This window comes from Leptonychotes weddellii, chromosome 4, assembly GCF_054177405.1.
Source record: "Leptonychotes weddellii isolate Sample4059 chromosome 4, ASM5417740v2, whole genome shotgun sequence".
Taxonomy (NCBI): domain Eukaryota; kingdom Metazoa; phylum Chordata; class Mammalia; order Carnivora; family Phocidae; genus Leptonychotes; species Leptonychotes weddellii.
The window spans coordinates 135,881,276-135,908,916 of record NC_138372.1 but is presented as its reverse complement, the minus strand read 5'-3'; the positions used below and the strand labels follow the sequence as shown (position 1 = coordinate 135,908,916).

Genomic DNA, 27,641 nt, shown 5'->3' with positions numbered 1-27,641 from the left:
CCAGACTGCTTCTCTTCATTTGCACACCCTGTTTTGAATGCTCTTTTTCCTGGAACCAGGTCTCTCCCATGTAGGCAGGAATGGCTTCTTGTTTCACTCCTCAGCTTCCTCGCCTGTTTTTTCTGATTATTCTCTGGCTCTTGCTTTCCACTGCCGGACTCACCTACTGGTGAGGACTTTTGTATCCGTCTGCTATGGTCCCCCGCAAACCACAGGGAAATTCACAGGGCTTTACCAGAAGAATCTTGTGAGATTCTTGTAAAGGATGAAAGGCAAACATGCTTTATCATGCATAGTCTCTCAGGAGTTTTGTTTAAATCTCAAGAGCCCAGGAAGTGGATGAACACATCAACTGTACTTTGGTGCGTAGTATTGGTTCAGAATTTTGCCCTGTGTACCCAAGGCCTCGGAATTCTTTGGGTCTCGGACTTGGTCACTGAGTGCTTTAACAATACACTGATCTCCTGGGAAGGGGAAAGGAAGTTCTGAGGGAGAGGCACATCTAGCAATTTGACTTGTCATTCAGAGCCCTGCTGAATTCAGCTCACATATAAAAGGAACTTGATCTCAAGAATAGTGTGAGCCAAGAATGCTGTTTTCTTTTGATTTCAAATTGAAGTAGAGCATTAGCTAGCCTCTCGTCTCAGCTGCTCTTTAATCTTCCTTCAGAGATCAAGCCTTTGATTACTGTGTTGCTGTTTTTTACCTATCACCTTTACAACTTTTTCCTAGAAGTCAGGATGCCCACCCCCCAAATTACACACTACAGCTGCTGTTGCATTGGTAGGGTTTTCTGGAGGAGTGACCCTCTCTTTGTTTCCTCGCATGGTCAATAGAAATGACATGTTTTCCCGGCGGGCTCTTCCGGGAGAAGTGATCTCTGTGGAGCTTGAGCCCCACTGAGCTGTTCTTAAGACTTTGTCACAATTGGGGCGCCTGGGTGGCTCAGTCGGTTGTGTCTGCCTTCAGCTCAGGTCATGATCCTAGGGTACTGGGATGGAGCCCCGCATCGGGCTCCCTGCTCTGCAGGGAGCCTCTTTCTCCCTCTCCCTCTGCCTGCCGTTCCCCCAGCTTGTGCTCTCTCGCTCTCTTTCAAATAAATAAATAAATAAAATCTTAAAAAAAAAAAGTATTTGCCACAATCGGCATGGGTGGGATTACAGGTGTTTTTAATTTCTCTCGTATGCTTGTTTTATTCTTATTCTAGTAACTATTTGTGAGTTCCTTCTATTTGCCAGACAAGTGCCAGGCAGTGAAGACAGAACCCTACAGAAGATAGACAAAGACTCTATGAGTTTTCTTATCTACTAGAGAATTACAGACAAGGAAAGCAAGAGAAGGGGCGCCTGGGTGGCTCAGTCATTTAAGCGGCCAACTCTCCGTGGTTGTGAGAATGAGACCCTTGTCAGTCAGGCTCTGTGCTCAGTGCGAATTCTGTTGAGATTTTCTCCCTTTCCCTCTGCCCCTCCCCCTCGATCATGCACACATGCGCTCTCTCTCTCTTGCTCTCTCTAAAATCAATCAGGGCGCCTGGGTGGCTCAGTTGTTAAGCGTCTGCCTTCGGCTCAGGTCATGATCCCAGGGTCCTGGGATCGAATCCCACATCGGGTTCCCTGTTCCGCGGGAAGCCTGCTTCTCCCTCTCCCACTCCTCCTGCTTGTGTTCCTGCTTTCGCTATCTCTGTCAAATAAATAAATAAAATCTTTTTTAAAAAATAAATAAAATCAATCAAATCTTTTGAAAAAGAGGGTAATTCAGAATTAAAAAAAAAAAAAGAAGAAAAGCAACAGGAACCATAGAGTGTAAGATGTGCGTTGACTGGATCACTGGATACGCTACGGAGGATTGTAAAATGAATACTTCCCAGACTAGTGGGTCATAAAAGCTTCCAGAAGGGAGTTTTTTAAGTTGAGATCCCAAGGATTAATTGTTGGCTTTATTTTGTTTTTGTCTTACATTACTTATGTTATTTTTTAAAAGCCCACAAGTTTACAGTGTTTCCTGGTGCCCCATACCTGGATTCACTGTGAAGATGTTTAAGGAAGCTGGCTCTCAGGGATGCAGATGATAGAGCACATTAAGTTCATAGGACAGAAGAAAGCCTACAGCCCCAAGGGAAATGACTGCTCTATTCTGTCTTCTTCTCCTTTGATAGGCGTGAAAATAGACACATTGACACAAGCTGCCTGGGGCAGGGGCAGGGAAGGAAGGTGAGTCTCAAGGCCTCCAACTGTTCCTCCAAGACAGTACAAACCAGACAACACTGTTCTACTTACTCGCATACTAGTCTGAGTTAGAATGCCTGAAATCTTTTTTATTCAGATGTATTTGTTTATTTTTAGGCAGGGTGGGGGGCAGAGGGTGAGGGAGAATCTCAAGCAGACTCCCCTGAGTGGGGAGCCTGACCTGGGGCTCGATCTCACGACGCTGAGATCACCATCTGAGCCGAAACCAAGAGTCAGACGCTTAACCGACTGCGCCACCCGGGTGCCCCTTCCTGAAACCTTAATATGCATATTTTCCTCAACAAAGATAAATCAGTGCAGTTTAAAAATGGTGCCTAATTTCCTCAAAAGCAATTGCTCACTTCAAACAATTAACCACTCTGAAAGTCCCACTGCATCTGATCTTTCTTCCTGCCTGAATTAATTCTTTATAATAAGAATTAAAAGCTGATATTTGCAGAACACTTTCCAGTCTAATCAAATAGGAAACTGACAGTTTTACTTATGTAATGCAAACCTCAAGATAAAGATCCACCCCAAGTTTACAAAGTTCACATGGCTTTGCATGACATGCTTGCCTTATTGGGATGTATTCCTTTCAATCAGTGGAAGTCAGCAGTTGTTGGTAAGAAGTGAGAGGCATGTACAGAATTCTAGGATTCTAGATGTCTTAAAGATACACAACACCCACTTACATGGACTCAATTGGCATTTAAAGCCTGGCTCTGCCAATAACTGGTGTGACTTGGGACCAGTTCTCTTCCTATAGAAGCCTCATTTCCTCATCTGTACAATGCAGATGAAGCTCATATGTATCAAGGGCTTGGCACAATGGCTGGCACATCGGAAGGGCTCAGTAAATGGTAAATGTCATTCCACCTGATTTAAAGGTGGAAGTCACAGGGCTGGAGACTGAACAGATATGGAGAAAGAAAGGGGGAAAGAGGAACAAGGCAGAGGACCTATGATTTATCTCCAAGTGGCATGACTGGGACGATGGGGAGGCCACCAGCTGAAACACAAGTCAACAGGAGCAGATTTGAGGAAAGGGAGGCCAATTTCCCATTTTGGGCACAATGAATAGGACATGTCAATAAGTCATCGAGATAGAGAAAACTGAGAGCAGGATAAAAGCAGGGTTAGAGCTGCTCTTACTATTTATTGAAGAGAGCTCTATGTAGGAAAGATAAATGTAATTTAAAAAGGCCTAAATTTCAAAGAACTAAAGAAACTTCCAGTGAAAGTAAAATAGTGACAAAGAATAATTACAAATACAGTCCTTTAGCTAATATGAATACTGGGTGAAAAGCCACATCTCACAAAGGCCACCAATCAGGGTCAGAGGGGCATCTTCATCACACAGGACACAGGGTCCTTTGTGCTGTGGCTGGTGGCACAGAGAGCAGATCCATTGTTCCCTTGTCTTCCCACAGCCGGGGGTTTCTTCAGGTGGAGCCCACAGGTGGAAGCGTTACCGGCTCTTTAGTTTCGATGTCCCAAATCTAGGATCCCAGGAATCTGGAATTTACGACTTTTCAAGTTCTGAGTAGGCATGGGGGGAGTTGAGATGCCACCACCCCGGCTGTGGGACTAGCAAGTAGCAGACAAGATGAAGACACGTTCAATCTGGGCCCTTCCTGAGAGAACTGTGGCTCAAACCCTACATGCTGGCTAACCATGCGCAATCCACCTGGGCTCATCCAGTTCTCTTCCAAACTTGCTTTGCTCTGTTGCAGCAACAGACCCTGGGCATCTTGGCATAGACCAAGGAATACATGTTATAATTTTATTTGCTGAGTTGAAGAGGTTCCCATCTTAGTACTTAATAAATAAAAACTGCGTTTGTACTGTAAATGACTTTTTAAAAAGCATGTGTTAAGTTTTAGCTGGGATGAAACAAACACACTTGAGCGCATTATGCTGTTTTAAGCCAAACTCCCCATTCTGAAGCAGCAGCTGTTCTTGCTAATTAGGATCACATCGATGCGTGGATAGTGCTGAGGCTTTTACCTTGATGTAATTTTTTCTGGGTTGGCCAATGACAGCTTCTCTCTTCTGATGTCTGGGTGCTATAGTCACCAATAGGCATGCGTGGGCTTCTGGGCAGGTCACCGATCTGATTGGCTTCCATACTCCAGAGTCATTTGGCAGAAAACTTGGCCAGTGTGCAGAGACACTTTTAAGTGAATTCCATGGGTATGGAGACAACCTTGCAAAGCCTCCTTTTCCTTCCCTTTCAGTCCGAGCTGCCAAAAAACCCATTTTATACAGCTCTAGGCAGGGTGTTTGGTGCATGTTAGGTCTGAAGGTGCGGAGCCCTGGGAGGGCTGAGCCTGCACTTGATGCTGGCAGTCCCTTTGCATGATTCTTTTGATACTCTGGCAAAGACACATGCCCTCTCCCCTCCAGAAGATTAGAGACTGCCTACATAACCAGCAGCAATATTATTTAATGATATTTAAGTCGGTTTCTAAATGGGTTGCAAAAACTGCACATCTTCTTCAAGAAATGGAAATATTTTTACAGTGTCATTGGTTTTCCTTGATCAGAAAAGCTCCGTTTGCACAGCAGGATTTTATTCTCAAAGGATGACTATTTCAAATACAATGCATCCCTCTATGGAGAAATCAACTCTAATGGTGACAGTGTCTATACAGATGGTCTAGTGAGATCATTACCAAGAAGCATTGTTAACGAACTGAGAGAGAAAAGACGCATGAAATGAGGAGTGGTTTGGGTAAGCAGTCAAACTAAACAAATATTTAGGGCCAGAACAGAGTAATTAAAAAAAAGGCAGGGTGGGGCAAAAAAGGACGGGAGGGGGGAATGTTTCCTGCATTCTCAGAGAATAAGACAGGGTGGGGGCAGGGACAAGGACACCAGACTTGGAGGAGATACTGTACATGAGGTTTGTGTTGGAAGAAGGTACAGGAAGGGGTGGGCAAGTCTGTTGGCCTTAAAACTCTTCCATATGGCTGGGCATTCTGGAAATCTGACCAGCTTGTTCAACGGAAGCTCGGTTCCTAGGGTGGACAGACCACATCTAAGCCAAAAGGTGTCAGCTTCCTGTTCCCTCTGGCCCAGAGAACACACTTAAAACTCTCCTACATGGGCTGCCACTTGGTGGGTCCATTTGCACACCTTCAGGCACTCGGCTGAACACCCAAGATCTGGTCATAAGGATCTTGGGAGGGTGGTCAAGATGAAAAAGCCTGAGGTGCTCTCATCAGTAAAGTGACCAAGAGGCGTACAGGCAACGGGGACAAGTGAGGGAATGACTGCAGATGGCAAAATAGGGGAGAAAGGGGTCAGATGTTAAAGCTGGATTTAAAATACATTTAAGAGAGGTATTTAATTGGATTAGTGATGAGATAAAGACAGAGTGAATTGCTGAGTCATGGAATGGGCCCTGCAGGGTCATTTTAACCCACAATTCACAACCTCCCCGCGGGTGGAGTTGAGAGGACAGTCCGTTACTCTAACTATGGAGGCGGCTTTCGCACACAGCCCGGGTTATGCTGTAGAGGTTAGGAAAGGCCGCTTCGCCAGTTCCAGATGGGACCCCTGAGAATTAAGGGGTATTCTGGTGTCTGTGGTGTGGTCTGAGCATTACATGCACAACAGTCCCTCGGAGGACGCCACACAGACTCGAAATCAGCACTTCTACTTAACCATGTGCCATTTTTCATGCCACAAAAATTATTAGAGGGCTGGAAAATCACAGGGAGGTCCACGCAAGCAACTGTGGTGCCTTCCAGAGATCAGTGAAACTGTCCGAGAGGCCTTCCATTCCTAACACCTTTTAATATGATTAACTTACTGTGAATCTTATGGGTACAAAGCTTCCAGGAAGAGAATTTCCTAGGTTGAGTTTATAAAGAATACTAATGAGGTATACCAAAAGAAATCACCGAGGCGGATTCTCAGGGATAAAAATCCCCCCCTCCTACCTCCCTTATTTAATCTCCCTTGGAATGGAGTAAAATCCGAACGCTTATTAAAAGCACACCGAGGACATAAAGCAACCGTATGCAAAACAGCTGAGCACACAGAGCTTGGCAGGGGTGGGGTTTAGGAATGTTGGAAGCTCGCATCTGTTCGGCTCCATTTCTCTTGGCCTAAGATGCTCTGATTTTATCAGCACTGAAATAGAAAAAAATGTCTGTATACACACATGTGTGAAACAAGCTGTAAAGCTGCCTCCTTGGGCCAAACTCTGTGTCTGCACGGCCACATGTGGGTGGGAAGGGTCCCCAGGCATGATCACAGAGTCACAAGGTTACGTTCTCAGATGTGGGCAAATCTCACTTTAATTGCAAAGCCTTCATTTACAGCACGCTCAACAATGAACAAACAGGAGAGCTGTGACTTTTGACCATGTGAATATAGGAAAGTTCCTTGAAATTCAGGTAGGCGAGATAAGAGCATTCCACAAGAAAAGCACTCCTCCTCACCTTTCTGAAGACCGTTTTACATTTGAACAGGTGTCTGAGCATACTGGGAATTTCAAAATGGTGGGATGCGCCTTGCAGGGAGAGAAGAAGACCTTTTTTCATACTCTTACGCAAATCTTTAGTGAAAAGGGTCCTGGGTGGGCATGGGAAACCGGGAGGAAGGGAGCACCAAGCGGTACGAAACGCATCTGCTCCACCACTGTAACACAGGCAGCACACGCCACCCCGTGACCCCAGACACGGGGCGTTCAAGACCAGCCGTCGGAGAGTGGCCGCGGTCACCGCCTGGGATTGTGGAAGGGTCTCAATCCCGCCCGTGGACAAAATCCTTGAACAGCAAATACAAACTGTCATTGAATTTAAGTCATAAAGAATCTTCAGGAAATTCTTGTTTTATTTATATAGATATGGACTCCTATTTCCCTAATTAGAGCAAGGATCACACAATTGATATGCCTGTTCTGTAAGGTTTGAAGGGTTTGTTCAAATACTGGAATGGCTGAGGAAAAGCATTCTCTAATTTTGATTTTATTTTACACTTTCCAAAAGAGATAAGAGGGAACACAGGGGGAAAATGTGATGAATTCCCTGACTCCGAGGCCCAGGAGGGACAAAACCAGACTTCTCTGACTCCGGGCTCATCGAGATTGCTGGGAAGGTTCAGTGCCTAGGGAACCCCCGGGAAGACAAGGGAAGCCCACTGCGCCCCCCCCCCCCGCCCCACACAGAGAACTCTACAGTGAGTCTATCACCGTGCTCTAGCGAAGCATATGCTTAAAACTAAAGAGGGTTTCAACTTAACATCTACATTTAAAAACGGGAGCATTTCAGCAACAAACAAGCTCAGAGAGCTCATCACAGAAGTGCAAAGAAAGAGCTATCGCTCTGACGTCTGGAAATCAAGCTGCTGTTCTCGGGCCCCCCACTCGCGGGCTCAGGCGGACACGTAAGGTGGTGGAGGCTCCTTAGCAGCACTGTTCACAGCAGCGTCATCGTACGGAGGTAAGAGCACCTGGGAAGCAAGAGAGCGGACGAGGGTTAGTGTGTAATGAAAGTGCACAGACATTCCCCCTGAGCTTTCACTTCAACGGACCTTTCACGCAAAGAAACGCTGGCCATCACCTGGGCCAGATTTCAACTCGCCAGCAAGTGGCTACACTTCGATGAGAAGATGGGAAGAGACTTTTGGCCCTTCCCAGGTTTCCCAACCCCTGTTCACATGTGCCTGGACGTCAAGGTGCCTGGAGGGCCACAGGGCTGTGTCTCTAGGACTAGGAAGGAGGCGACTGTGTCTCTCGAGAGGAAAAAAGGCTTCTGGGTGATGTCTACGTGTGCACGTGAGCAGGGCGGGCACCTGACTGACCACGGGAACCACTCAGGGTGACATCGGCCACATTTTCTCAGCGTAGCCTTGAGCAACTTACTTAACCTCAATTTCTACACCTGTCATACAGGGATACCAGAGAATTAGAGGTCTACAAAGTATTTAACACTGCTTGACGCACACCTGAGATGATCGATATTATCTGTAAATGGCTGAAGAGGAACAAACGAGAACAAGCACTCGAGCTGATTGACCCTTCCTGTTCACACCTCAAGCCCCAAAACAAGTGGCTTGGAATGGTTCCTGAACTGTCAACATAAGAAAACACTGACTGATTTGGAGTAAAAAACAAACCAGGGAATATGAACTCAGTATAGTTAGCCTTTCTTCAGTCATCTACCATTTATTATGCACCTACTAGATGAGAGGCATTATGGGTACAAGGTGATTAAGATAAAGGACAGTTCCTGCCCTTAGGAACAGAGATGAGATGAATGAAAACCTTACCCACCTCAAGTGCTTTGTGCAAAGAGAAAGAACATTCACAAATGGAAAAGAACAAAACAAAATTATGGGCATCACTTACACTGAAAGCAGTAAATATTTATCAATTTCTTGCATTTTCATTTATTTATCCTTTCAGCTCCCAGAGGCACAACACTCAAATTTTCTTTTTAAGTTTTCTGTTTTATTCTATTCCCCCAACAATATCACAGACACACACACACTCCTACCTCTCTAATTCGACACACTTGACGACTTACTCTTCTCTTCTCCTAGCCTCGGAGCTCCTGTTGGGCTCAAGCCCGGTCTTACTTAACCCCGGAGTAGGGCCCAGTGCCTATCCAACAGTAGGAGCTCATATGTTGGTGGAATGAATGAGTGAGGCATCGCCTGGGCGGGGCCTGGGCGATTCTGTATGTGCATTCGACGTTCCAGGCAGAGGACGCCGACACTGGTGAGGGTCCAATTAGGAGACAGAAACCACCCAGTCATTTGAACAGAGAAGGTTTCATAAGGAATAATTAACAGAGGACTGGAGGTGAAGCCAGTAAAATGGGGCATGATCAATGCATGGGTGTGAACAAGGTGTCAGAGAAGAACACACAGGGAAAACGACGTCAGGCGTCTCGGGAAGAGGGATCAGGCCCAGAGAGAAGAGGAGGCACTTCGGGTAGACAGGCAAGTGCACAGGCAAAGGGAGGGAAGCCTGAAGGCAGAGCACCCGCTGGGACCCCGATGACAGAGGGGTGAGGGTCAGAGCATGAACACGGCCCTGTCTTCCACCTGAAGGCGCTTTACCTAGCATCCAGCAGCAGCGTCTCCATGAGGGTCTCAGCCTGACCGGGGAGAAAAGCGTATTCTCTACAACAAAGCCACTGCTCCCCTCCCTGCGTCTGCACACTGGTGTGTGCGTGCGTGTGTGCACATGAGATACGGTAACTTCTAACCAGTGGCAACAGCTGTGATCGATGCTAGAAATATTAAATTTTGCATGACCGAGCTTCAGCATTATGCTCCTCAGCCTCATTAAACAATTAACTGATTCATATCTATCATTATCCTTGGAGAGATTATCCTAAAACACAGCAGAGCTACTTAAAAGGGACTGAAATCAGCCACTGCATCCAATTTATTCTCTTTCCTGAGCAAAATACAACACTCAGATTCTACAAAATGTACACAGAAGATTAAACATGACTTTTTTTTAAAAAAAGAAAAAAAAATACTGTAACTTTGCCTTTTGTTTGTCAAAATAGACTTGCTTTCACATTGAGTTAGTTTGTTACTGTTTCTTGCGATTTATCTTCAAACTTCTTTTATTTATTTATAAAAATATTTTATTTATTTATTTGAGAGAGAGAGGGAGCATAAGCAGGGGGGAGGGGCAGAGGGAGAGGGAGAAGCAGGCTCCCCACTGAGCAGGGAGCCCGACGCCGGGCTCCATCCCAGGACCCTGGGATCATGACCAGAGCTGAGGGCAGACGCTTAACCGACTGAGCCACCCAGGTGCCCCTTCAAACTTGTTTTAAGGTTTCACTTTACATCGGTATTTTAACATCCCAATATTGGCCTTTTGTCTCAAATATTCTATAGCCTTGGACCCTTTACCAAGTCAAGATGCCTGGTAATGAGTCTGTCCTTTAACCAGGGCTTGTGAGAGCCTCGCCTGTCTTTGCTTTCTCACCACCACATACTAAAAGCTGACTGAAGAACAGTCTTCACCCGGTACCTCACGCTCTTTTCACTAAAAGTTGTCCAAACAGAATCAGTTTCACATTCTCAAGCGACAGCGTCTTCTTTTTTTAAAATCTAAATGATGGTAATATTATTGACGATTTCAAGGAAGGGCTGGTGACATAAGCCGTCATACTTTTTCTATTTCAGTCTGTCGATACTGACTAAAAACACTCCCTGTTGTCCTCTTCTACTAAGATCAATGAAGTACTTGGAAATCTGAGAAAACAACTCAATTAAGATAGAACATTACAATTAATGTGCCATATAACAAAACTGGTGGAAATCTGATTATTTTGACATTTTTAAAAGTTGGCATTTAGTTAAACTCCGTCTTTCACTTTTCAGAATTTAGTCACTCACAATGAATGGCTAAAAAATAATCTCTGAGGACTAAGAACATAGGTCATATCCTACTTCAAACTAAAGTCACTATCTGGTACGCGGCAGCTACTCAATGAGTAGGCAAACACAGGCACATTACAGACCTCAGCCACAGACCACTTTACTTCAAGCAATATTCAATACAATGAAATTCTAATCTAAGTACATACAGTCCCTTGGAGTTTGTCTTAATAGGAGCTTAACAGAGTGACTGTGTGATAGTGTAACTTTCTTCCTTGCAGACGGAAAAATCCCTCTTGCCAGTGACCCCAGAAGGCAGCTGTTAATTAGGAAGATTAGAATCTGTCTGTAGTGTCTCTTTAATTGGGAGTTATCATGCTAGGTTACAGTGTGCTTGTGGGAAGGCAGCTCCTCAATCATTTCAGTTCAACTCAACAAATACTCAGAGTGTTACCAGAGCAAACTTCATTTTCCCAGCTACATCAATATAAAGAACAGTTGGAGGGAGAAATAAATTAACATCAAAGGTTGCAAAATGTAACAGAGAAGTGATTCTAGCTGGCCATACATCCACAAGGGATTAAAATTTCATTCCATCAAATACTAAGAAATGATAAAATGCTCAAGAGAAAAGAACTATTTATTGGTAAAAATAGGATATTTTCGGGTACGATAGAGTTGGACTTATACTATTAGAGCTTAGGCACTAAAGGCTTATTTGAACTCTACAGTTGCTAAGATTACATCCCCCAAAGTATTATATGTAAGTTACATATGTGTTTTCAGACATTCACAAAATGACATGCCAAATTTTGTGTTTGTGCAACTATTTTCCTGGGAAGAGTGCTCGGAGCTTTCATCAGATTCTCAAAGAACCATCCCTGGAGATTTGGGGGTCCAAAATGGGGGGTCAGTAAGAGGTACGAGGTAAATTGCACCAGAAGTCTGCTTGCTGGCTCCCACATCCTAACAAGGCGAGGTACGTTAAAATGAAACCAGTAGCCAGGATGACGGCTGTGTGCACCTCGTCCACCCTGGGGCAGGGGAAGGAGAAGCCCTAGGAAAGAAAGAGAACTGACAGAGCCAAACACTTGGAAAATAATATTGGTAGGTGGTTGACAGATCTAATAGCCACATAGAAAGGATGGGGACTTAGGTAACAGATAAAAACTTGGCAGCTGAAAGAGCAAGGCAAATATTTGCTGGGAAAAAAATCAAACACCAAACACCGTACAAGAGAATGTATATCATAGAGCTCTACACTGACCAATACTCACTCAAAAGTAAACACTGACTAAAAAAAAAAAAAAAAAAGTAAACACTGACTGATGATGGCACCAGAAAATCCGATATGATGGTATGAAGAGGACAAGGGAAGCGGGGAACATGAGGAGGAGAATGAGAGTTAAATCTTTTTTTTTCTTTTTTTAAGATTTTATTTATTTATTTGAGAGAGAGAGAGAGCACGCAGGATCAGGGGGAAGCAGGCTCCCCGAGGAGCAGGGAGCCCAAAGTGGGGCTCCATCCCAGGACCCTGGGATCACAACCCAAACCAAAGGCAGACGCTTAACTGACTGAGCCATCCAGGTGCCCGAGAGTTAAATCCTATTCAACAAGAAGTCAAAAGAGACCTGGAATTAATCATCAAACAGCGATGTAGACATTATTTGTAAAATACAGAAGCAAACACTAGAAGAGACAGGAAAAGGAGTCAGCAGTGCTTACCGCTGGGCTGATAGGCAAGAGACGGGCAGGGAAATTAAGGAATCAGTCTTTCAATGCCATGAGCTTTAGCTTGCATATGGAATACCATGTTAACAACACAGATCACATTTAAAACATGAAAGAGTAATCATGGCAGTGCTGAAGGGAAGAGGATGTCCATCATTAAGGGGCGACTTTCAACCTGAGGTTGAGGGGCGGGCTAAGGGCCACGTCATTCCTTTTGCCCTGCTGGCTGGCAGGCGAGCTGTTGGCTTGATAGGAGCTTCTGCAGGGGCCTGGAAGATGAGCCGATCTGCCAGGTTTTCGACTCTCAAAGTAAGAAAGGGTGGTAGGATTTGGATCCTGTGCCGTACAGACACTGAACAAAGCAACCAGGGAATACTGTGCTGGCTGAAGTTATTATCTCAGGTGAAATATGCACTCACGGAGAGGGTGATCAGGACCGGCCCCACCCCTGCCTGAGACTCTTCTCCAGTCCAGTGAGCCCCGACCGCCACATTAAAGCATAATGCAGAGCACCCCATGCACCAGTGGAAACTAGAGAACTATGGTGCCCTGAAGTACCCCCAAGGAAACACAGGTGAGCGATGGGAAAATGAACAATTCTCTCATTTAATACCGCATTCTTTGTGCTGCTCATGCCCAGGTCAACAGCAGCCCAGTATCTGACCCTACCCTACCTGATCTACTCCGCAGGCACAACATGCTCGTTACCAATCTGACTCCTTCTTGTGATTTTTTGCTCCTGGAAGGCTTTTCTTTCTTATGTTGCTCCATATAAATCCAAACAACCCAAGGCTCAAGTTAAATTCATTTCTAAAACGGAGATCTGAAATATGCCAGCCTCGATGACACTCTTCTTCACTTAATCATGCCATGCAATTACAGTACAATAAGTTCTTGAAATAAAGACACTATGATGATATATTTTCAGATTCCTTATAGATATATGAAGTCATAAGAATAATACTGGAAATGGCAGCAATTATAATACAGCCCTCTGAACTCAAGACACAAAATCATTTTCCTGAAGCACTTATGTAACTTATCAATTAAATTATAGATTATCTTGTACTATTAACTGTCTCATATACATTTACCTTTCTCCTCTCCAGAAAGTTTCTAGAAGGCAAGAGCCTCACACTTCTGTATCCCTTTCTCAGAACTGGTTCTTAGGCAGAGGGGTGTTCAAATGTGAGTTCTATCACTTAGTAGACGTGTGGCCACGATCAAATTCTAGAGGCAATATGGTGGTGGACAAACACAGGATCTGAAATCAGACCTGGGTTCAAATTCCAGCTCTGTGATTTATGATCCCTGGGGTCCTCCGTTACTAAACCTACTTGAGCTGCAGTTTGCATATCTATAAAATGAAGACCATGACAGGTTCCCTTCCAAGTGGGGTTGTAAGGATCTAAGGGAGTTAACATACCTAACGTGGAGTACAGGATTTAGCATTTGGGTGCTCAATGAATGGTGGCAATCCCCCAACTATAGCAAGATAATTAAAACAGTATTATTTTAGGGGTGCCTGGGTGGCTCAGTCAGTTAAGCATCTGACTTCGGCTCAGGTCATGATCTCAGGGTCCTGGGATTGAGCCCCGTGTTGGGCTCCCTCCTCAGGGGGGAGTCTGCTTCTCCCTCTCCCTCAGCCCCCTGCTAGTGCTCTCTCTCATGCTCTTGCTCTCTCTCAAATAAATAAAATCTTAAAAAAAAACAGTATTATTTTTTTTAAAGATTTTATTTATTCATGAGAGACAGAGAGAGAGAGAGAGAGGCAGAGGGAGAAGCAGGCTCCCAAGGAGCAGGGAGCCCGATGTGGGACTCGATCCCAGGACCCTGGGATCATGACCTGAGCCGAAGGCGGACGCTTAACCATCTGAGCCACCCAGGCGCCCAAAACCAGTATTATTTTACAACTAGTTCAGCTACGTGCTCTCCTCAAGAAAGTGACACCAGTAAGCCCTCTATATACACATTTATTTACTTGGGTTAGAAAAGAAGTTCTCTTTTCCTTTCTCAGCTCTGGTGGTGGCAGAACATGTTAGAGGCTAAAATTGAAGGTGCTCTGGGCCCTACTTGTTGAAGCAAACAGATGACCAGATCAAGGCCTATAAGGGAAGGTCACTGAACTAAAACCTACTTGACAGGGACCCTCTCTCAAGAATCCTGAAGATATTCCTGTTCTTGAACATGGAAGGACAGCCCTAAGGTTGTGGCGAGAAACTCCTTTGGAAACAGCCAGCTCATGATACCTTTTATCTCAAAAGCTAGAAGTGGACAGTACATTCATCTCCCCCTACAACAGGATTTGCCATCCCTACCTCTTATCTCCTTTTTTTTTACCAAATCTAAACAAAAGTAACTGAATGGTGTCAAAGGCCACTCTTTGTCCAGGAAAAATGGATGCCATTTTTACTGTGAGAGGGGTGGGCACAGAGTTGTAATTCTAAAATCCAAAGTAAGGTTTGGTTGGAACAGCGAATCCGTGCACTCGCTCCTTACCCACGCACCTCGGGGCTCCTATCGGCGGCCAGCTGGGCTGAGAAGCAGAGATGAAGGTAACAGGCTGCAATGTGGAGCAGGGTGCCCTGCATCAGCCTAGCAGCACTGATGCCAGGAGGCAGTGAAGGCACATGCAGACTGTATGTCATGAGAGACCCAGGCAGCCGGGTAAAGGTGTAGGTGGTCTGCCGTCTAGAGAGCTCAGTGCGTGAGGCGGGATTACAGAGATGAGCCTGAACAACAGGCATGGTTCCAGCTGGTCTTCTAAGCAACGACAGGAAGGTGGCCCCTTCCTCCACAGAAACCAGTGGTCCTCACCATTTTGGGGGGCGGGGGAGGGGCGTTGGGAGCTTTGGTAGTGTTCACATGTAAGAGAGCTCTCCTCTGTGGGCACACATTGTTTTTACAAAATCAACTGCCCTCTCTACCCATAAAACATGAAAAACTACAGAAAATACCACGGTGAATGGAGACTTCTTTTTCTTGTTTTGTCTCCTTTGGGGAGGTATGGGGTGGGAAGCAAGGGCCCTGGGAGTCATGAAAGCTCATAAGAGCAGCGACTGTTGACAACACATCTGGAACAGTCCCTCGAAGCTGCTTCACAAATAAGATAGAGTCGGCAGGACGAAATTATAATTCCGCTCCCTCCTCTCGTTTCAAGAAAATTTTCGAACGCAAGCAGCCAAGACTGATGTTATTGTAGGGGTAATCCTAAATCTGTTCCTATTTACTGAAAGGGCAAAAAAAAAAAAAAAAAAAAAATCAAACCATTGGCAAACTTAGATTTTAAATATTACCCCACAAGTCACAACTGGCTATCACATAGCCAAGTGGAGTGACATCACCATTGAGAAATGTTGCAGTAAGAAATGGCAGAACCCCCTGAAGACTTTTAAATAAGGGGTTGACAAATCAGTTTTATGATTTAGATCAATCTGGCAGCAACAGAGAGAAAAAAAATTGAAGAGAAAGCAGAGCTGAAGAGACTTATCTAAGAGACTAATCGTAACAAGTTGAAAGATGACTCCCAGGTCACTGGCCAAGGTGACGAGATGGACGTTGCTACCATTCGCTAGAATCGAAGGAAAGCAGCAGATAAGGAAGAAATGGAGTGAGTCCTGCAGCGTGCTCTCTCTCGGGGATGACGCTGGGCAGTCGAGGGTATGGGCATGGAGCTGATCTGGTTCACATAACCTAAGCGAATTCCTCCAAGGGAGATAAAAAAGAGAGCAAGACAGATGATTTATTAAATACTCTTGGTTCATTTCATCAATGAGTGCTGTGTGCCAGGTACTGAGGATACCACACTAGCCGAAATGTACAAGGCCTGAACCAGCAGACAGCTTATCTGCTAGTGGAGGTGGCTGATAAACAGAATTTCTTTGCCACGGGGAAGTGCGGACCTTCTCAACCAGTGTCCAGTCACAGGGCCGTGCCACACAAACACTGTATTTTTCCTGTTCCCCACCATGTCGAGAAGCCTGGCGCCTGCTGGGGTAGTTACTGAGAGCATGGGCTGTGGAGCAGACCATCTGGGTCTATCAATCCCAGCTCCGAGGCCTTGGGGCGGCCACTTACCTCTAAACCCTTACTTTTTCTCCATCTGTCAACAGTGGCCATAATCATCTCTCTCTCACAAGGTTAGTGAAATAAATAAATCCAAGCAATGTGCTTATTGGATCGTACATGGCATGTACGATGGCTCAACAAATCACTTTATCCCGTGCATTTACGGAACGATGAGATGGCTTGTGGCACTGGACATACTGCAAGTGTTAAAATGACCCAGAAATAAGGCAAAATGGGAATTAATTGCGTTATAAAGTTTTTATTCCATATATGAATGGATAGACAGACACACAGATGGATACAGAAAGAAAGGAGCGGGGGGAGGGAGAGAGAGAGGAAGGTGTGTATTATTTTTTTCTGATAGTAAACTAAAATAAGGCTTTATGGAATAAATCTTTGTAAAAAAAAAAAAAGACAGTGAATAACACTGTATATAATAGCTTTAGCTACTATTTTTCAAGGCTTTAATGACTGTTTTACAAGCAAATTATTCTTTTATTGATTTTCTACTATATTTTGTTAAATATAAGCTTGATTTAAATCTATAGGCAAAATCACTAATATGGGAGGAACTAAAACTTTCTCAGGAAAAGGATATCCTTTAAAAGAGCCAAAGGATTAGGTGCTGTTCTTTGCCAACCCACTTGCAGGAGGGGAAAGCTCAACCCGGAGGTCTCTCAAGGCCAAAAGCAGGGACTATTAAATTCCTTGAGAAGGTTCAAATAGTTGCCCTACATATGCCTAGAAAACTTGGCTTAAATTTCCACTAAGGCAGAGGTCTGGGAACTCTGTGGGCCAACTCTGGCCTGCCACCTGTTTTTCATGTGGCCTGCGACCTAAGAACAGTTCTTAACATTTTTTAATGGTTTAAAAGAAAAATGCTTTGTGATACGTGAAAATTACATAAAATTCAAATTTTGGCATCCATAAATAAAATCCGACGGGAACACAGCCTTACTTACTCATGTATGGATTACCTACAGCTGGTTTCACACTACAACAGCAGGGCTGAATCGTTATGACAGACGCCATATGGCTCACAAAGCCTAAAATATTTACTCTCTGGCTCTTTACAGAAAAAGGTCCCCTTTGCCCGTTCTAAGGAAAAGCATTACCCTGAATTCGGCCCTTGGAAACAGACTAAGGTCAGATGTGAGATTACACAGCCTCAAAACAATCTCAGCATTTAGAGGCACTTAGGGAGCTCTTCCAAAGGTCCATTTTAAATTACTCACAAGAATTTTCTCTTCTTCACCGTTTGTTACACCCCTAACAGTCCACAATGTATCCTGTTTAAAACAGTCCACAATGTATCCTGTTTAAAATACAATTAAATTAAATGCTTGTCTTAAATTGGTCACACCACATTTGCCTATTTGGATGAGCTGCCTTTACTCACGCCAAACAGGAAAGGGGAGATAGCTGACTTATCAATCTTCACGATTAACTGAAATAACCATTTGGGCGCTTGGGATAGGGTTATCACAAACAGAAAGTCTGGGCTATCTTTAAGGAATCTAGATTAACTATTTTCAAACTTGTTAAATATCCTCACCTATAATATAAATAAGTAAACAAAGACATATACATAATCCCATTTTTAAAATTCTAAGGTACACATTTTTGTACATTTTAACATCTGAATTTAAGCTTTGCCTTGTAATCGACAGCATCGTACAATAAGGACTGCCTAAAATAATGGTGTGGTTTACAACTGATGGCATCTTGTATCCAATGAATCCAACATACCAGGAGGACAACATAAGCAGATTTTGGGAGGCTCGAGTGAGAAATCCCCCCTGAGCCCTGTCTGCCAAAGGAATCATTTCCAAAAGCAAGATAGATGATTTTATCCTCAACTCACTGCAAAACTACTATAAATTATAGGAGGAAGTCATTATTTCTCTTAATTCTCAGCAGAGAAGCTGCTCAAATTCTTTTATAGACTATACTCATAATTTAGAACTCATACTTCAAATATTTCAAATGGGGTCAAAAATCCTCACTAGTGAGATATTTGGTCTGGAAATACCAAAATAATATAGCAGCTCAAATTGGACGTTAAAATGGTTCTGAGCACATAAATACCTAATGTTTAAATAACTATATCTAAATAAATACATCTTTAAATGCCGGTACTTTTATCTAAAATAAAAATATCTAATTCAACCACAGAGGAGCTGGAAAGAATGGCCGGCACGCTATCACCACGGTAACCCTCTGAAAGGACCCCGGCTGCTTCCTCTGCGTTCCCCCAGCCTGAACGTGGGATGCTACCCACTGTGCTGTCTTCTTAACCATTCTACACCGTTCCTTCCAGAGGCTGCCAAGGCAGCTGCAGGAACTGCTCGCTCCCTCACATCCCAGCTTCCCATTTTACCCATTTCCCACTTCCCTGTACACTTCCCTCCCTCCCTCACGTCAATGGAAAGGGAGAAATGTCTCCTGCTTTGATTTCCAGTCTCCAACCAATCAACGTTTAATTTTCTATTACAATCTAATTTGGGCCTACAAGCTTCGTTTTTTCCTAGCTGTAACCACAATAGAAACTCCCATATTCTGCTTTTTAAAACATCACAAGCCTTTCTTCTGTTGCTACACTGTTCATAATAATTTTTATGACAATAAAGACATTTTGTCAAGGGGATGTACCCTTATTTAACCAAACCAGTCCCCAGTTATTAGACAATGAGCTTGGATACTTTTGCTGTTAAAAGCGATGTCGCACGAACATATTATACATTTTTTTTTAATTTTTCATTAAGATATATACCCAGAAAATTTTCTTAGAACAAATTAAAAAATAAAATCCAATGTTTCATTTGTTTCGAGAGTAAAAATCTATATGGACTCTATTGTGGACACAAGTGATAAGTAAGTCAACTTCTGTATGTGTTTTAAAGTAAAATACAATGAAAATAGAGGGTAACTGTATCCTCAATTCACTGCAAAACTACTATAAATTTTTCTTCCTGACTATTATTATAGGAGGGTTACAATTAAGCAATTGATTAATAGCCTCTTATCCAAGGTCACAAGGAAAACTGGGTTTATTTGAAATGTTCTTCCAGAACTTTTAGGTTTCAAATAGCTATGTGTTGACTGGACGCCTCCAGATGCTCGCTGGATGAAATAACTGAAAAGTTATATGGGTCAGAATACTTTTAAAGATGCTGTATTTTACTAACGGAAGGAAAGAAGTATGAGCAGAGTTAACGTCACATCCTGTCAGCTTGCACCGTGGAACCTACGTGAAAGCGGGTGAGAAGCTCTCAGGAGGAAACCTCCTGCACGATCCTTTTCCATTCGGACGGGAGGGTGAGCACACCTGCTGCCGCGTGCACGCAGGAGGAATCTGGAAGGTGCGTGGGGCTGAGTTACGGGAAGCGAGACTGTTCAGCACAGCTCTGAAGAAGGCAGCTGCCTTGCTGTTACAAAGCTTCCTTTTAACCTTTGCTTTTCTTCCGACTCTTCTCGGTCACCCTCCCGTCCCTTCCGCGGTGCTAAAAAGCAAAAATAAGCAAGCAAAATGTAAAAAGTCCCACTGCGTCTAAAGTCTGTGACTTTCCTTGAGAAGCAACATCTAAATGAGCTGTGTAGCTGCTTCACTCCTCACCCCAGGCAGGCCCACGCCAGGCGCCTGTGCAGAGAACGCAGGGTCCGGGTCCGGGTGGCAGTCTCAACAGATGACAGCCGAGGGGGAAGCCGGTGCGGAAGAAGAGCCGGGAGCCAGGCTGCTGGGGGCACACAGTGCCCACAGTACCCCTCCTGCCGCTCGCGAGCCCTGTCATCTCGGGAAGTGACCCGCGCGGTGCCTCCATTTCGGCTCCTGCACACGGGGATTAAGAGAACCTACCTCAAGGGCTCCTGTGAGATGAAGTGAGCTCACAAAGCACCCAGCCCAGAGCCCGGCAGATGGCGACCGCTACCGGAGTGTTTGGGGAAAGGTCGTGCTACGGAAGCCACGGACCGGGGAGGTCCAACAGATGCAAAGAGCAGAGCTTCACTGGACTCATTCAGCCCTCAGGCGGATGGCATTTGTGGGAACAGTCGTGGAGACGGCGCACCGAAAGGTTTTGTCCTACCCTCAGGGAAGTGGTTTTTATGTTTCAAGTACAGCCACAAACGAGAGATACCCTTGAGAATCATCTCACTCCACATTCCCTCAATGATCAACTTCCATTTCTACCTCCTCCAGCTCTCGCAAATCCTTCCCCTCTTCCTCACTCCCTCAACTGTTGCTCCGATCAGACCTGGAGCATCTCCATCATCATAGGAACCTTGACTCTGGAGATGGTCCCCTAACCGCTCTCTCTGCTTATCTGAGATTTGACCAAATCTCTATCAACCTCTCACATTTGTCTTGGCCTTTTAAAATTAAAAGGGGGGGGGGGAAAGCTTAGGGAGATCATACAAACTATTAAGTTACAAGGCAAAAGGACACCTACTGTTGAGATGTTACAAGTAAGACGCCCCCGCCTTTTGTATTCCAGTACGTGGTAGGCCAGAAGCGTCAGAGCCTAAACCACAGGCTACAGTTTCAAACTCTCTAGAAGTCCTCTTCTTAGAGAATCTTCCTCTCCCCCATCCCTTACTGCTTCTGGACCCTCCCGTTGCTAGAGGCAGAGGAGTGATGAAAGGTACGTGTTGTTGGTGAAGCATGTTTAATGAATCTGAAATGGCCAGAGAGCTTGAGAGCCAGCTAGTAACTCATCTTTTGGTGGAAGCCCTCCTTAAACCATTTCAGGAAGTGATGACTTTTCCTCAAGAATCTACAAGATGAGGACTGTCATTTCATCTTGGCATCAGTCTAGCTTCTCCAGCATGAAGGACCTTCTTCTGAAGTCTAACTAAAAATCTCTCCTGCTGGCAATTAGTTTACTACCTTCCCTTTACCTCTCTCTATGGTGGAGGGGTGGGGGGAGAATAAAGGGACTCATGTTACCTAGTCAGGAACTTGTTTCTAACCATAGCCAACCATACCTAGGAAGGAATAAATAACCTGATTTTTAAAAGTAACAGGAGGGGGAAAAAACTGTAGAACTTTTTATGCACAAATTCTGAAAGTTGTTGGGATCACCACTAAATCCCACCCCACCCCCAATCCTCCTCAGCCAACCAGGAATTTGTTTTGTGGCTTTTCTGACAGCCCAAGGTCAGCCTTCTGTTAATCTCAGGTCCCTCAGAGGGAAATGGCTGCCGGGGAGATAATCTGGCTTCCACCAGGTCACTGACTTTTTTCTTTTCTTTTTTTTAAAGATTTTATTTATATATCTGAGAGAGAGAGAGAGAGAGAGAGAGAGCGCGTGCACGTGCACAAGCAGGGGGAGGGGCAGAGGGAGAGGGAGAAGCAAGCTCCCCGCTGAGCAGGGAGCCCTGATGTGGACTCAGGGGCTGGATGCCAGAAACCTGGGATCATGACCTGGGCCGAAGGAAGACGCTTAACCAACTGAGTCACCCCCTCACTGACTTTTTTCTTAACTGTGTTCTTCAAGCAGTCAGACTCAAAGCAAGGCGCCACACAGCAAAATACTTTCTGAAGTCAACACCGTAAGCCTGTATATAATGTTAATCTGGATTAGCACGCACAAAATGACATGGTACAACAGGCTCTATGAAGTTTAAAATTGCCCTATTTATCCCTAAATAGGAATTTTCCTACATTACTCAAGTCAATGATTCTTTTATCTGGAATCAGAATTTGAGACGCCATTTTGGCTAAATATTAATCTCACTGCTTTTAGAGTGCTCCAATTCCAAAGGAGTCAGGTTCCCTACTCTGGGATTTAACTAAATACTGGGTATTAACTGGGCTGCCTGGGTGGCTCAGTCGTTAAACGTCTGCCTTCGGCTCAGGTCATGATCCCAGGGTCCTGGGATCCAGCCCCACATTGGGCTCCCTGCTCTGTGGGAAGCCTGCTTCTCCCGCTCCCACTCCCCCTGCTTGTGTTCCCTCTCTCGCTGTGTCTCTCTCTGTCAAATAAATAAATAAAATCTTTAAAAAAAAAAAACAACTAAATACTGGGTATTACTATGATTCAAATCTTCACTAGTATTAGCACGACAAGGCTGCATAGATTAAAATAGTTTTTAAGATCTCGATATGCGTAACTTTAATGTGAAGGAAATCTGTTTCTATCATCTACATGTTTAGTATTTAATACATTTTTCCTCTTAAGGCCAAATTTTGATGGAGGTAGGGGAGAGAATGTGGTATTACATAATAGGTATCCAGAGTGTGATTTCTACAACAACGTCCTAAAAGGAAGGTGTGTCTCCTTAGGATTCCCTGAGGTGGGACACAGGGACTCAAAGGGGCACTGTGGGATTTTTTTAAATTTCAAGGAAAACATAGCTACAACTGGCAGATATTACACTCATTTCCACTCAAGCTGTTTGGACCTACTTCATGCAATGGGCAGTTAGGTATTTCTTTTGACCTACAGGCACCATGGAAAATAATACCAAAGACCCTGGGGCATTATGAACTAACGGAGTTTGTGACCCCTCTGTCTTAAGCATTTCTTTCAAACCAATGCTGTGGTTTGGTTGGGAAACTGAAGTTATAGATTAACCCAGGGAATGATTCCAGGATCTGATAACTCATCTACCCTCCGTCTCAGTAGTATTTGAGAAACTGCATATCCGGCTAATAATATGTTTCTATTTTAGAGAAGAAAAATAAAAAAGAACATTTATTTTCTACCAACAAGAGCCCTCAGAGGATGTGTCCACAGAGGTCACCCTGAGACTATTCAGCCTGGAAGAAAAGCCATCTGGCCAAATATCTGATAGGAAGTGAAAGGCAACATGTTATTATGTCAGTGTGGATTCCCAATAAGACACAGACAAAAAAGAAGCACACATTACACGCTACGAGGATCTTAATATAGCTATGGAGACCAGGGAAAATGACAGAACTAGATCATTCCAACCCCCACTCAGGGTGTCAGAGTAAAGCTCTGGTATATTTAGAGTTTAAAGTTAGAATGCTAGCATTAACTCCTTTTGTTCTAGTCAAAACAGTCTTCAAACATGTGGAGCCCTGCCTAAAAAGAAATATGTTCTCCAACCCTGGAAATCCAGATTATGGTCTCCACCTAAAGGAAGCAGGCTCCTTGAAGAAATGGCTGATTCCAGGTCTGGGATTATAAATAGACAAGATGAGCCTGGAGCATCCTGTCAACCAGACAGCAAGGAAGCCATGGTCTGTCAAGACTTGGGGGCTGACCTGAAGAGGCTCCCATTGGCCAAAGACGGCACAACTTGAGCATCAATAAGGATATTAACTACCAGGTACTAGCTTTTTTAGAGAAAGCTTTTATTTTTTTCCCTTTGAAAGTCTCAAAAGGGTATGGAATAATAGGTTAAAGTTTTCTTTAGGCTTACTGATAAAATGTATCATGATAGTTTACTTTTCAACTGGACACCCTCAGCTCTTCTCCTAATAGGCCTCTCTTCATGAGTTCATTCGTTACATAGCAAACAAAAAAACCTTCACTGGTCACCACTAGAGCATGACAGACCAACTCACCATTTTGACAACTGATAAATAACAAAACTAAGTATATTTACCCAGGTCACACGCACCACTGGGTAAGCAAATTGCGTATGAGGGAAAGTTCCTCTTTATAGAAATAGTCCAGCTAATAAGTGAACAAGGGGTGATAGCATGTCATCATATTGCAACCCCCAATGAATCACTAAATCCAGGTGTTAGATATTAATGGTGCTGACATTCCAAAAAGGCAGAATCAGCCAGACATTATCTGCCTCTTGATGGAAGGACAAATGATCAATTATGAAGTAATATTGCAAAAAAAGGGGGATATTAATATGGGAAGCCTCCAGATCCAAGTGCTAATCTAGTGGAAATACAGAGGACTACATTACAGGCAAGCAATCAGACAAATCTAGTCTGTAGGACAAACTAGTTTCTTTAACAAAAAACTAAGAGAGTCTTAAAATACAGACTGACCCATAGTTCCTGTTTCAAACAAACCACCTGAAAAACATTTATGAGACAACTGGAAATCTGAGCACTTACTGGATATCTTATGATATTTTTTTTTAAAGATTTTATTTATTTATTCATGAGAGATAGAGAGAGAGAGGCAGAGGCAGAGGGAGAAGCAGGCTCCCTGCGGAACAAGGAGCCCGATGTGGGACTCGATCCCAGGACCCTGGGATCATGACCTGAGCTGAAGGCAGACGCTTAACCGACTGAGCCACCCAGGCGTCCCTGGATATCTTATGATATTAAAGAATTATTTTGTTAGGTATAATAAGGACTCTTTAAAATATAAGCACAATACCATTATCTTTTTTAAAAAAAAAATCTTTAAAAATACTGTCAGAAGAGCTGAGACTCAGGTGGTGATCTAACCCTACATTTTGGAGTAGATTATCAACACAACCCAGTTATGAGAAATAATAAATCTCCCTTCCCCAGGAATATCCCTCTTTAAAAAACAAGCACACACATTGAGAAAAAGAAAGGCTCACTGGGAACTTTGAGAAAGTAGAAACATTAGCAGCAACTCAGTTTCCTGTCTTAAAAATGTCAAGTTGGTACAGCATGACCAAGAAGATAATGACCGGTAATCACGACCAAACAATTCCCCAGACCCTTTGTCAACACACACCAGGAAACCATCACAGTTGGCACCAGTCTGTGGTCCCAAATTCCAGTTATTTTAAACCACCTCCAAGGTGGAAGCTTTTCTGAAGAAAGAGGTCTATTATTAGAAGAGCTGGGGATGTCCAGTTGAAAAGTATAACCGTAAAATTTTATGTTATGTTAGCCTAAATACAACCTACCTGTTACTCCATGTCTAATTCTGAATCTTTCAAAGGGAGAAAATAAAAACTTTCTCAAAAAAGGAAGTTGGATGCATTTTAGGGACTTACTCATGGTTCTTAAAATCTCTCAGCACCCCAGTTTCTACAAATTTCAAAATATCCTTGGATTTGAAGGTATCTCTATACAACATGTACCTTTTCAGCCCTTCCACCTTGCTTCTATTAAAAATACACACAACCCTTCAGAAAGCCCTGAAAAAACCACCACTGACAGTGTATTAACACAAACACGTGCAACATGGGCATTATCTTTCTGAGATACTCCTCAAGGTTCTGTAAGTCCCACACATCATGATATTTAGGATGACGTTCCGATGCATCTTGCTTGTTTAGCAACTTTATTGGTTCCTCAAACTCAAAAATCTCAAATTTTGTTTAGATTTTTCATTAGATCAGCAGGACAATAAATGTACTTTGGGATTTCTTCTTTAAGAAAAGGCAGAAAGAAACTTACAGGTAACTAAATACCCAGAAACTCAGAGAGAGAAGGAAAAAATTCTTTAAGCCAGTAATTTTATCAAAATTATGATCATTACAAACAGCTATTTCTTTAAAGAGACTACTGACCAAGAGGAATTCTTTAAAGGGTTGAGTAGAACATGTGTTTACTGTAATCAGGCCATAGGATTCTGCAGACCCCCCCTCCCCCAAAAGGGCCTCCTCAGTATCTGGTACGCTGGGTTTTGTGCATCTGATCATGGCAGAGCCTCTTCTTAAACCATTGCTCAAACACATGTGAGTCAACTCAACAAATGTTTGGTGAACACTAAGGAAAACTATTCACGTACAACATGCTTTCTCTCAGAAATTCCACATAGTTCTCAGTATATCAGCTGGTACCTATATATTTAATATAAGGTATAAAATTGTTTTATTCCCATTTTATACACAGGGAAGTCAAATCAGGACGGGTTAAATTATTTCAGTAAGGTCACAGAGTAAGTCACCACAATTTAAAAAACAAAACAAAATATAAAACTCTGTTCTGGTTTAGACTGACTATGCCCTTTGTATTTACCGTTCCATGTGTCCTGTCCATTTTGTCCCCTCCAATCCTATCCGTTACAACCCATCCCACACGTTCATGTCATCCATCACCAACCTTTGCATTAACCACTCCTTGAGCACCTACTTGTTCCAAGCACTGTGTCAGGCACTGTGCTGAACACGGTGCTGAATACAAAGACGAAGGAGACATGGAGAGGTTAAAACCTAGAGGACTTATACTCTTCCTATGAGCCAGGCAATTTAAGATAATTTACATAAAGGACAAATGATTTTGAGGACTCTTCCAGGATGGACATATTTTCCATAATCATATTACATAGGTTTAAAAATCTTAAGTATGAAAAACTAGGAGCAGAACAAGATTTAAAAACACAGCAACCTCCTGCATGGAGCACTGGGTGTTATGCACAAACAATGAATCATGGAACACTACATCTAAAACTAATGATGTAATGTATGGTGATTAACATAACAATAAAAAATTTAAAAAAAAAAACCCACAGCAACCTCTGCCATTCTCATTTCTCTAGCTCTACAATCACATTTCTAGGTTTCAATTCACGTTGTCAAGGGAGATAGCAGTCATACTAAGCAGAACTGATATCTAGAGTTTTACGCCATGGTTTAAAATATGGGGAAGGTATATATATTATCCATCTGCAATATTTTAAAAAATTTTTAAAAATAAGCCAGAATTTATTTACATCTATTTAAATAAATGAGCTATCTAGATTTTAAGATCCTGTAAGGAAAATACAACACATTTCATTCAACTATGAATCTTTTGATAATGAAGCAGCTCATAAGTCTGTTTCAACAATGGTAAAAACATGGCAAACACTAGAAACCTCTAGAAGCCGTCATATAGGAGACGCGTGGAGATTTCCACTTTAAATGACTCCACACCTACCGTAGTGTCATTGCTGGTAACGTAAACCAGGACATCAGAGGAGTTCCTGCCATTGATGTATCGGTAGCAGTTCCAGACACAGCTAATCAAGTAACCCTGTAAGTGAATAGTGATTATTAGGCCTTTCACTTCCAAACTTCAGACAATTTTAAGTCCCCCCCCACCACAGAGAAAACCGTATTACAGAACTTTTATTTACTAACTTGTAAGTGCACACAGTAACTCTACTAATTCAAGAAGTCTTTACAATTACAAATGTCGGGTATAGTAACTTTCCGGGAAAGGGTGCTGCTGTAGCTTATTCTGAAACCCCCCCTCCCAGAAGGCAGGTGGTGGTGGAGGGGACAGGGGAGAGCAGGAGAATCTCTGAGAAAAGGTAGCTGGAAGGAGCAATCGCCACAAACATTTGCTGTCCTCAGTGTCACAGATCGATCCATGTATTAACCCATTTCTCATCACATTTTAACTCTCTGTCT

General features: G+C 43.5%; 1 protein-coding gene across 1 annotated transcript in view; it reads right to left on the bottom strand.

Moving 5' to 3' along the window:
• Positions 1 to 6,517: 6,517 nt before the first annotated feature.
• LAPTM4B (lysosomal protein transmembrane 4 beta) overlaps positions 6,518 to 27,641 on the bottom strand; it is a 459,101-nt gene continuing 437,977 nt past the window's right edge. Inside the window, exons 5-6 of the mRNA XM_081816305.1 lie at positions 27,166 to 27,261; positions 6,518 to 7,691 (exon numbers count right to left, since the gene is read on the bottom strand). Of these exons, the coding sequence (XP_081672431.1) occupies positions 7,614 to 7,691; positions 27,166 to 27,261 (174 nt within the window). The 3' untranslated portion in view covers positions 6,518 to 7,613. The remainder of the gene's footprint in view (positions 7,692 to 27,165; positions 27,262 to 27,641) is intronic.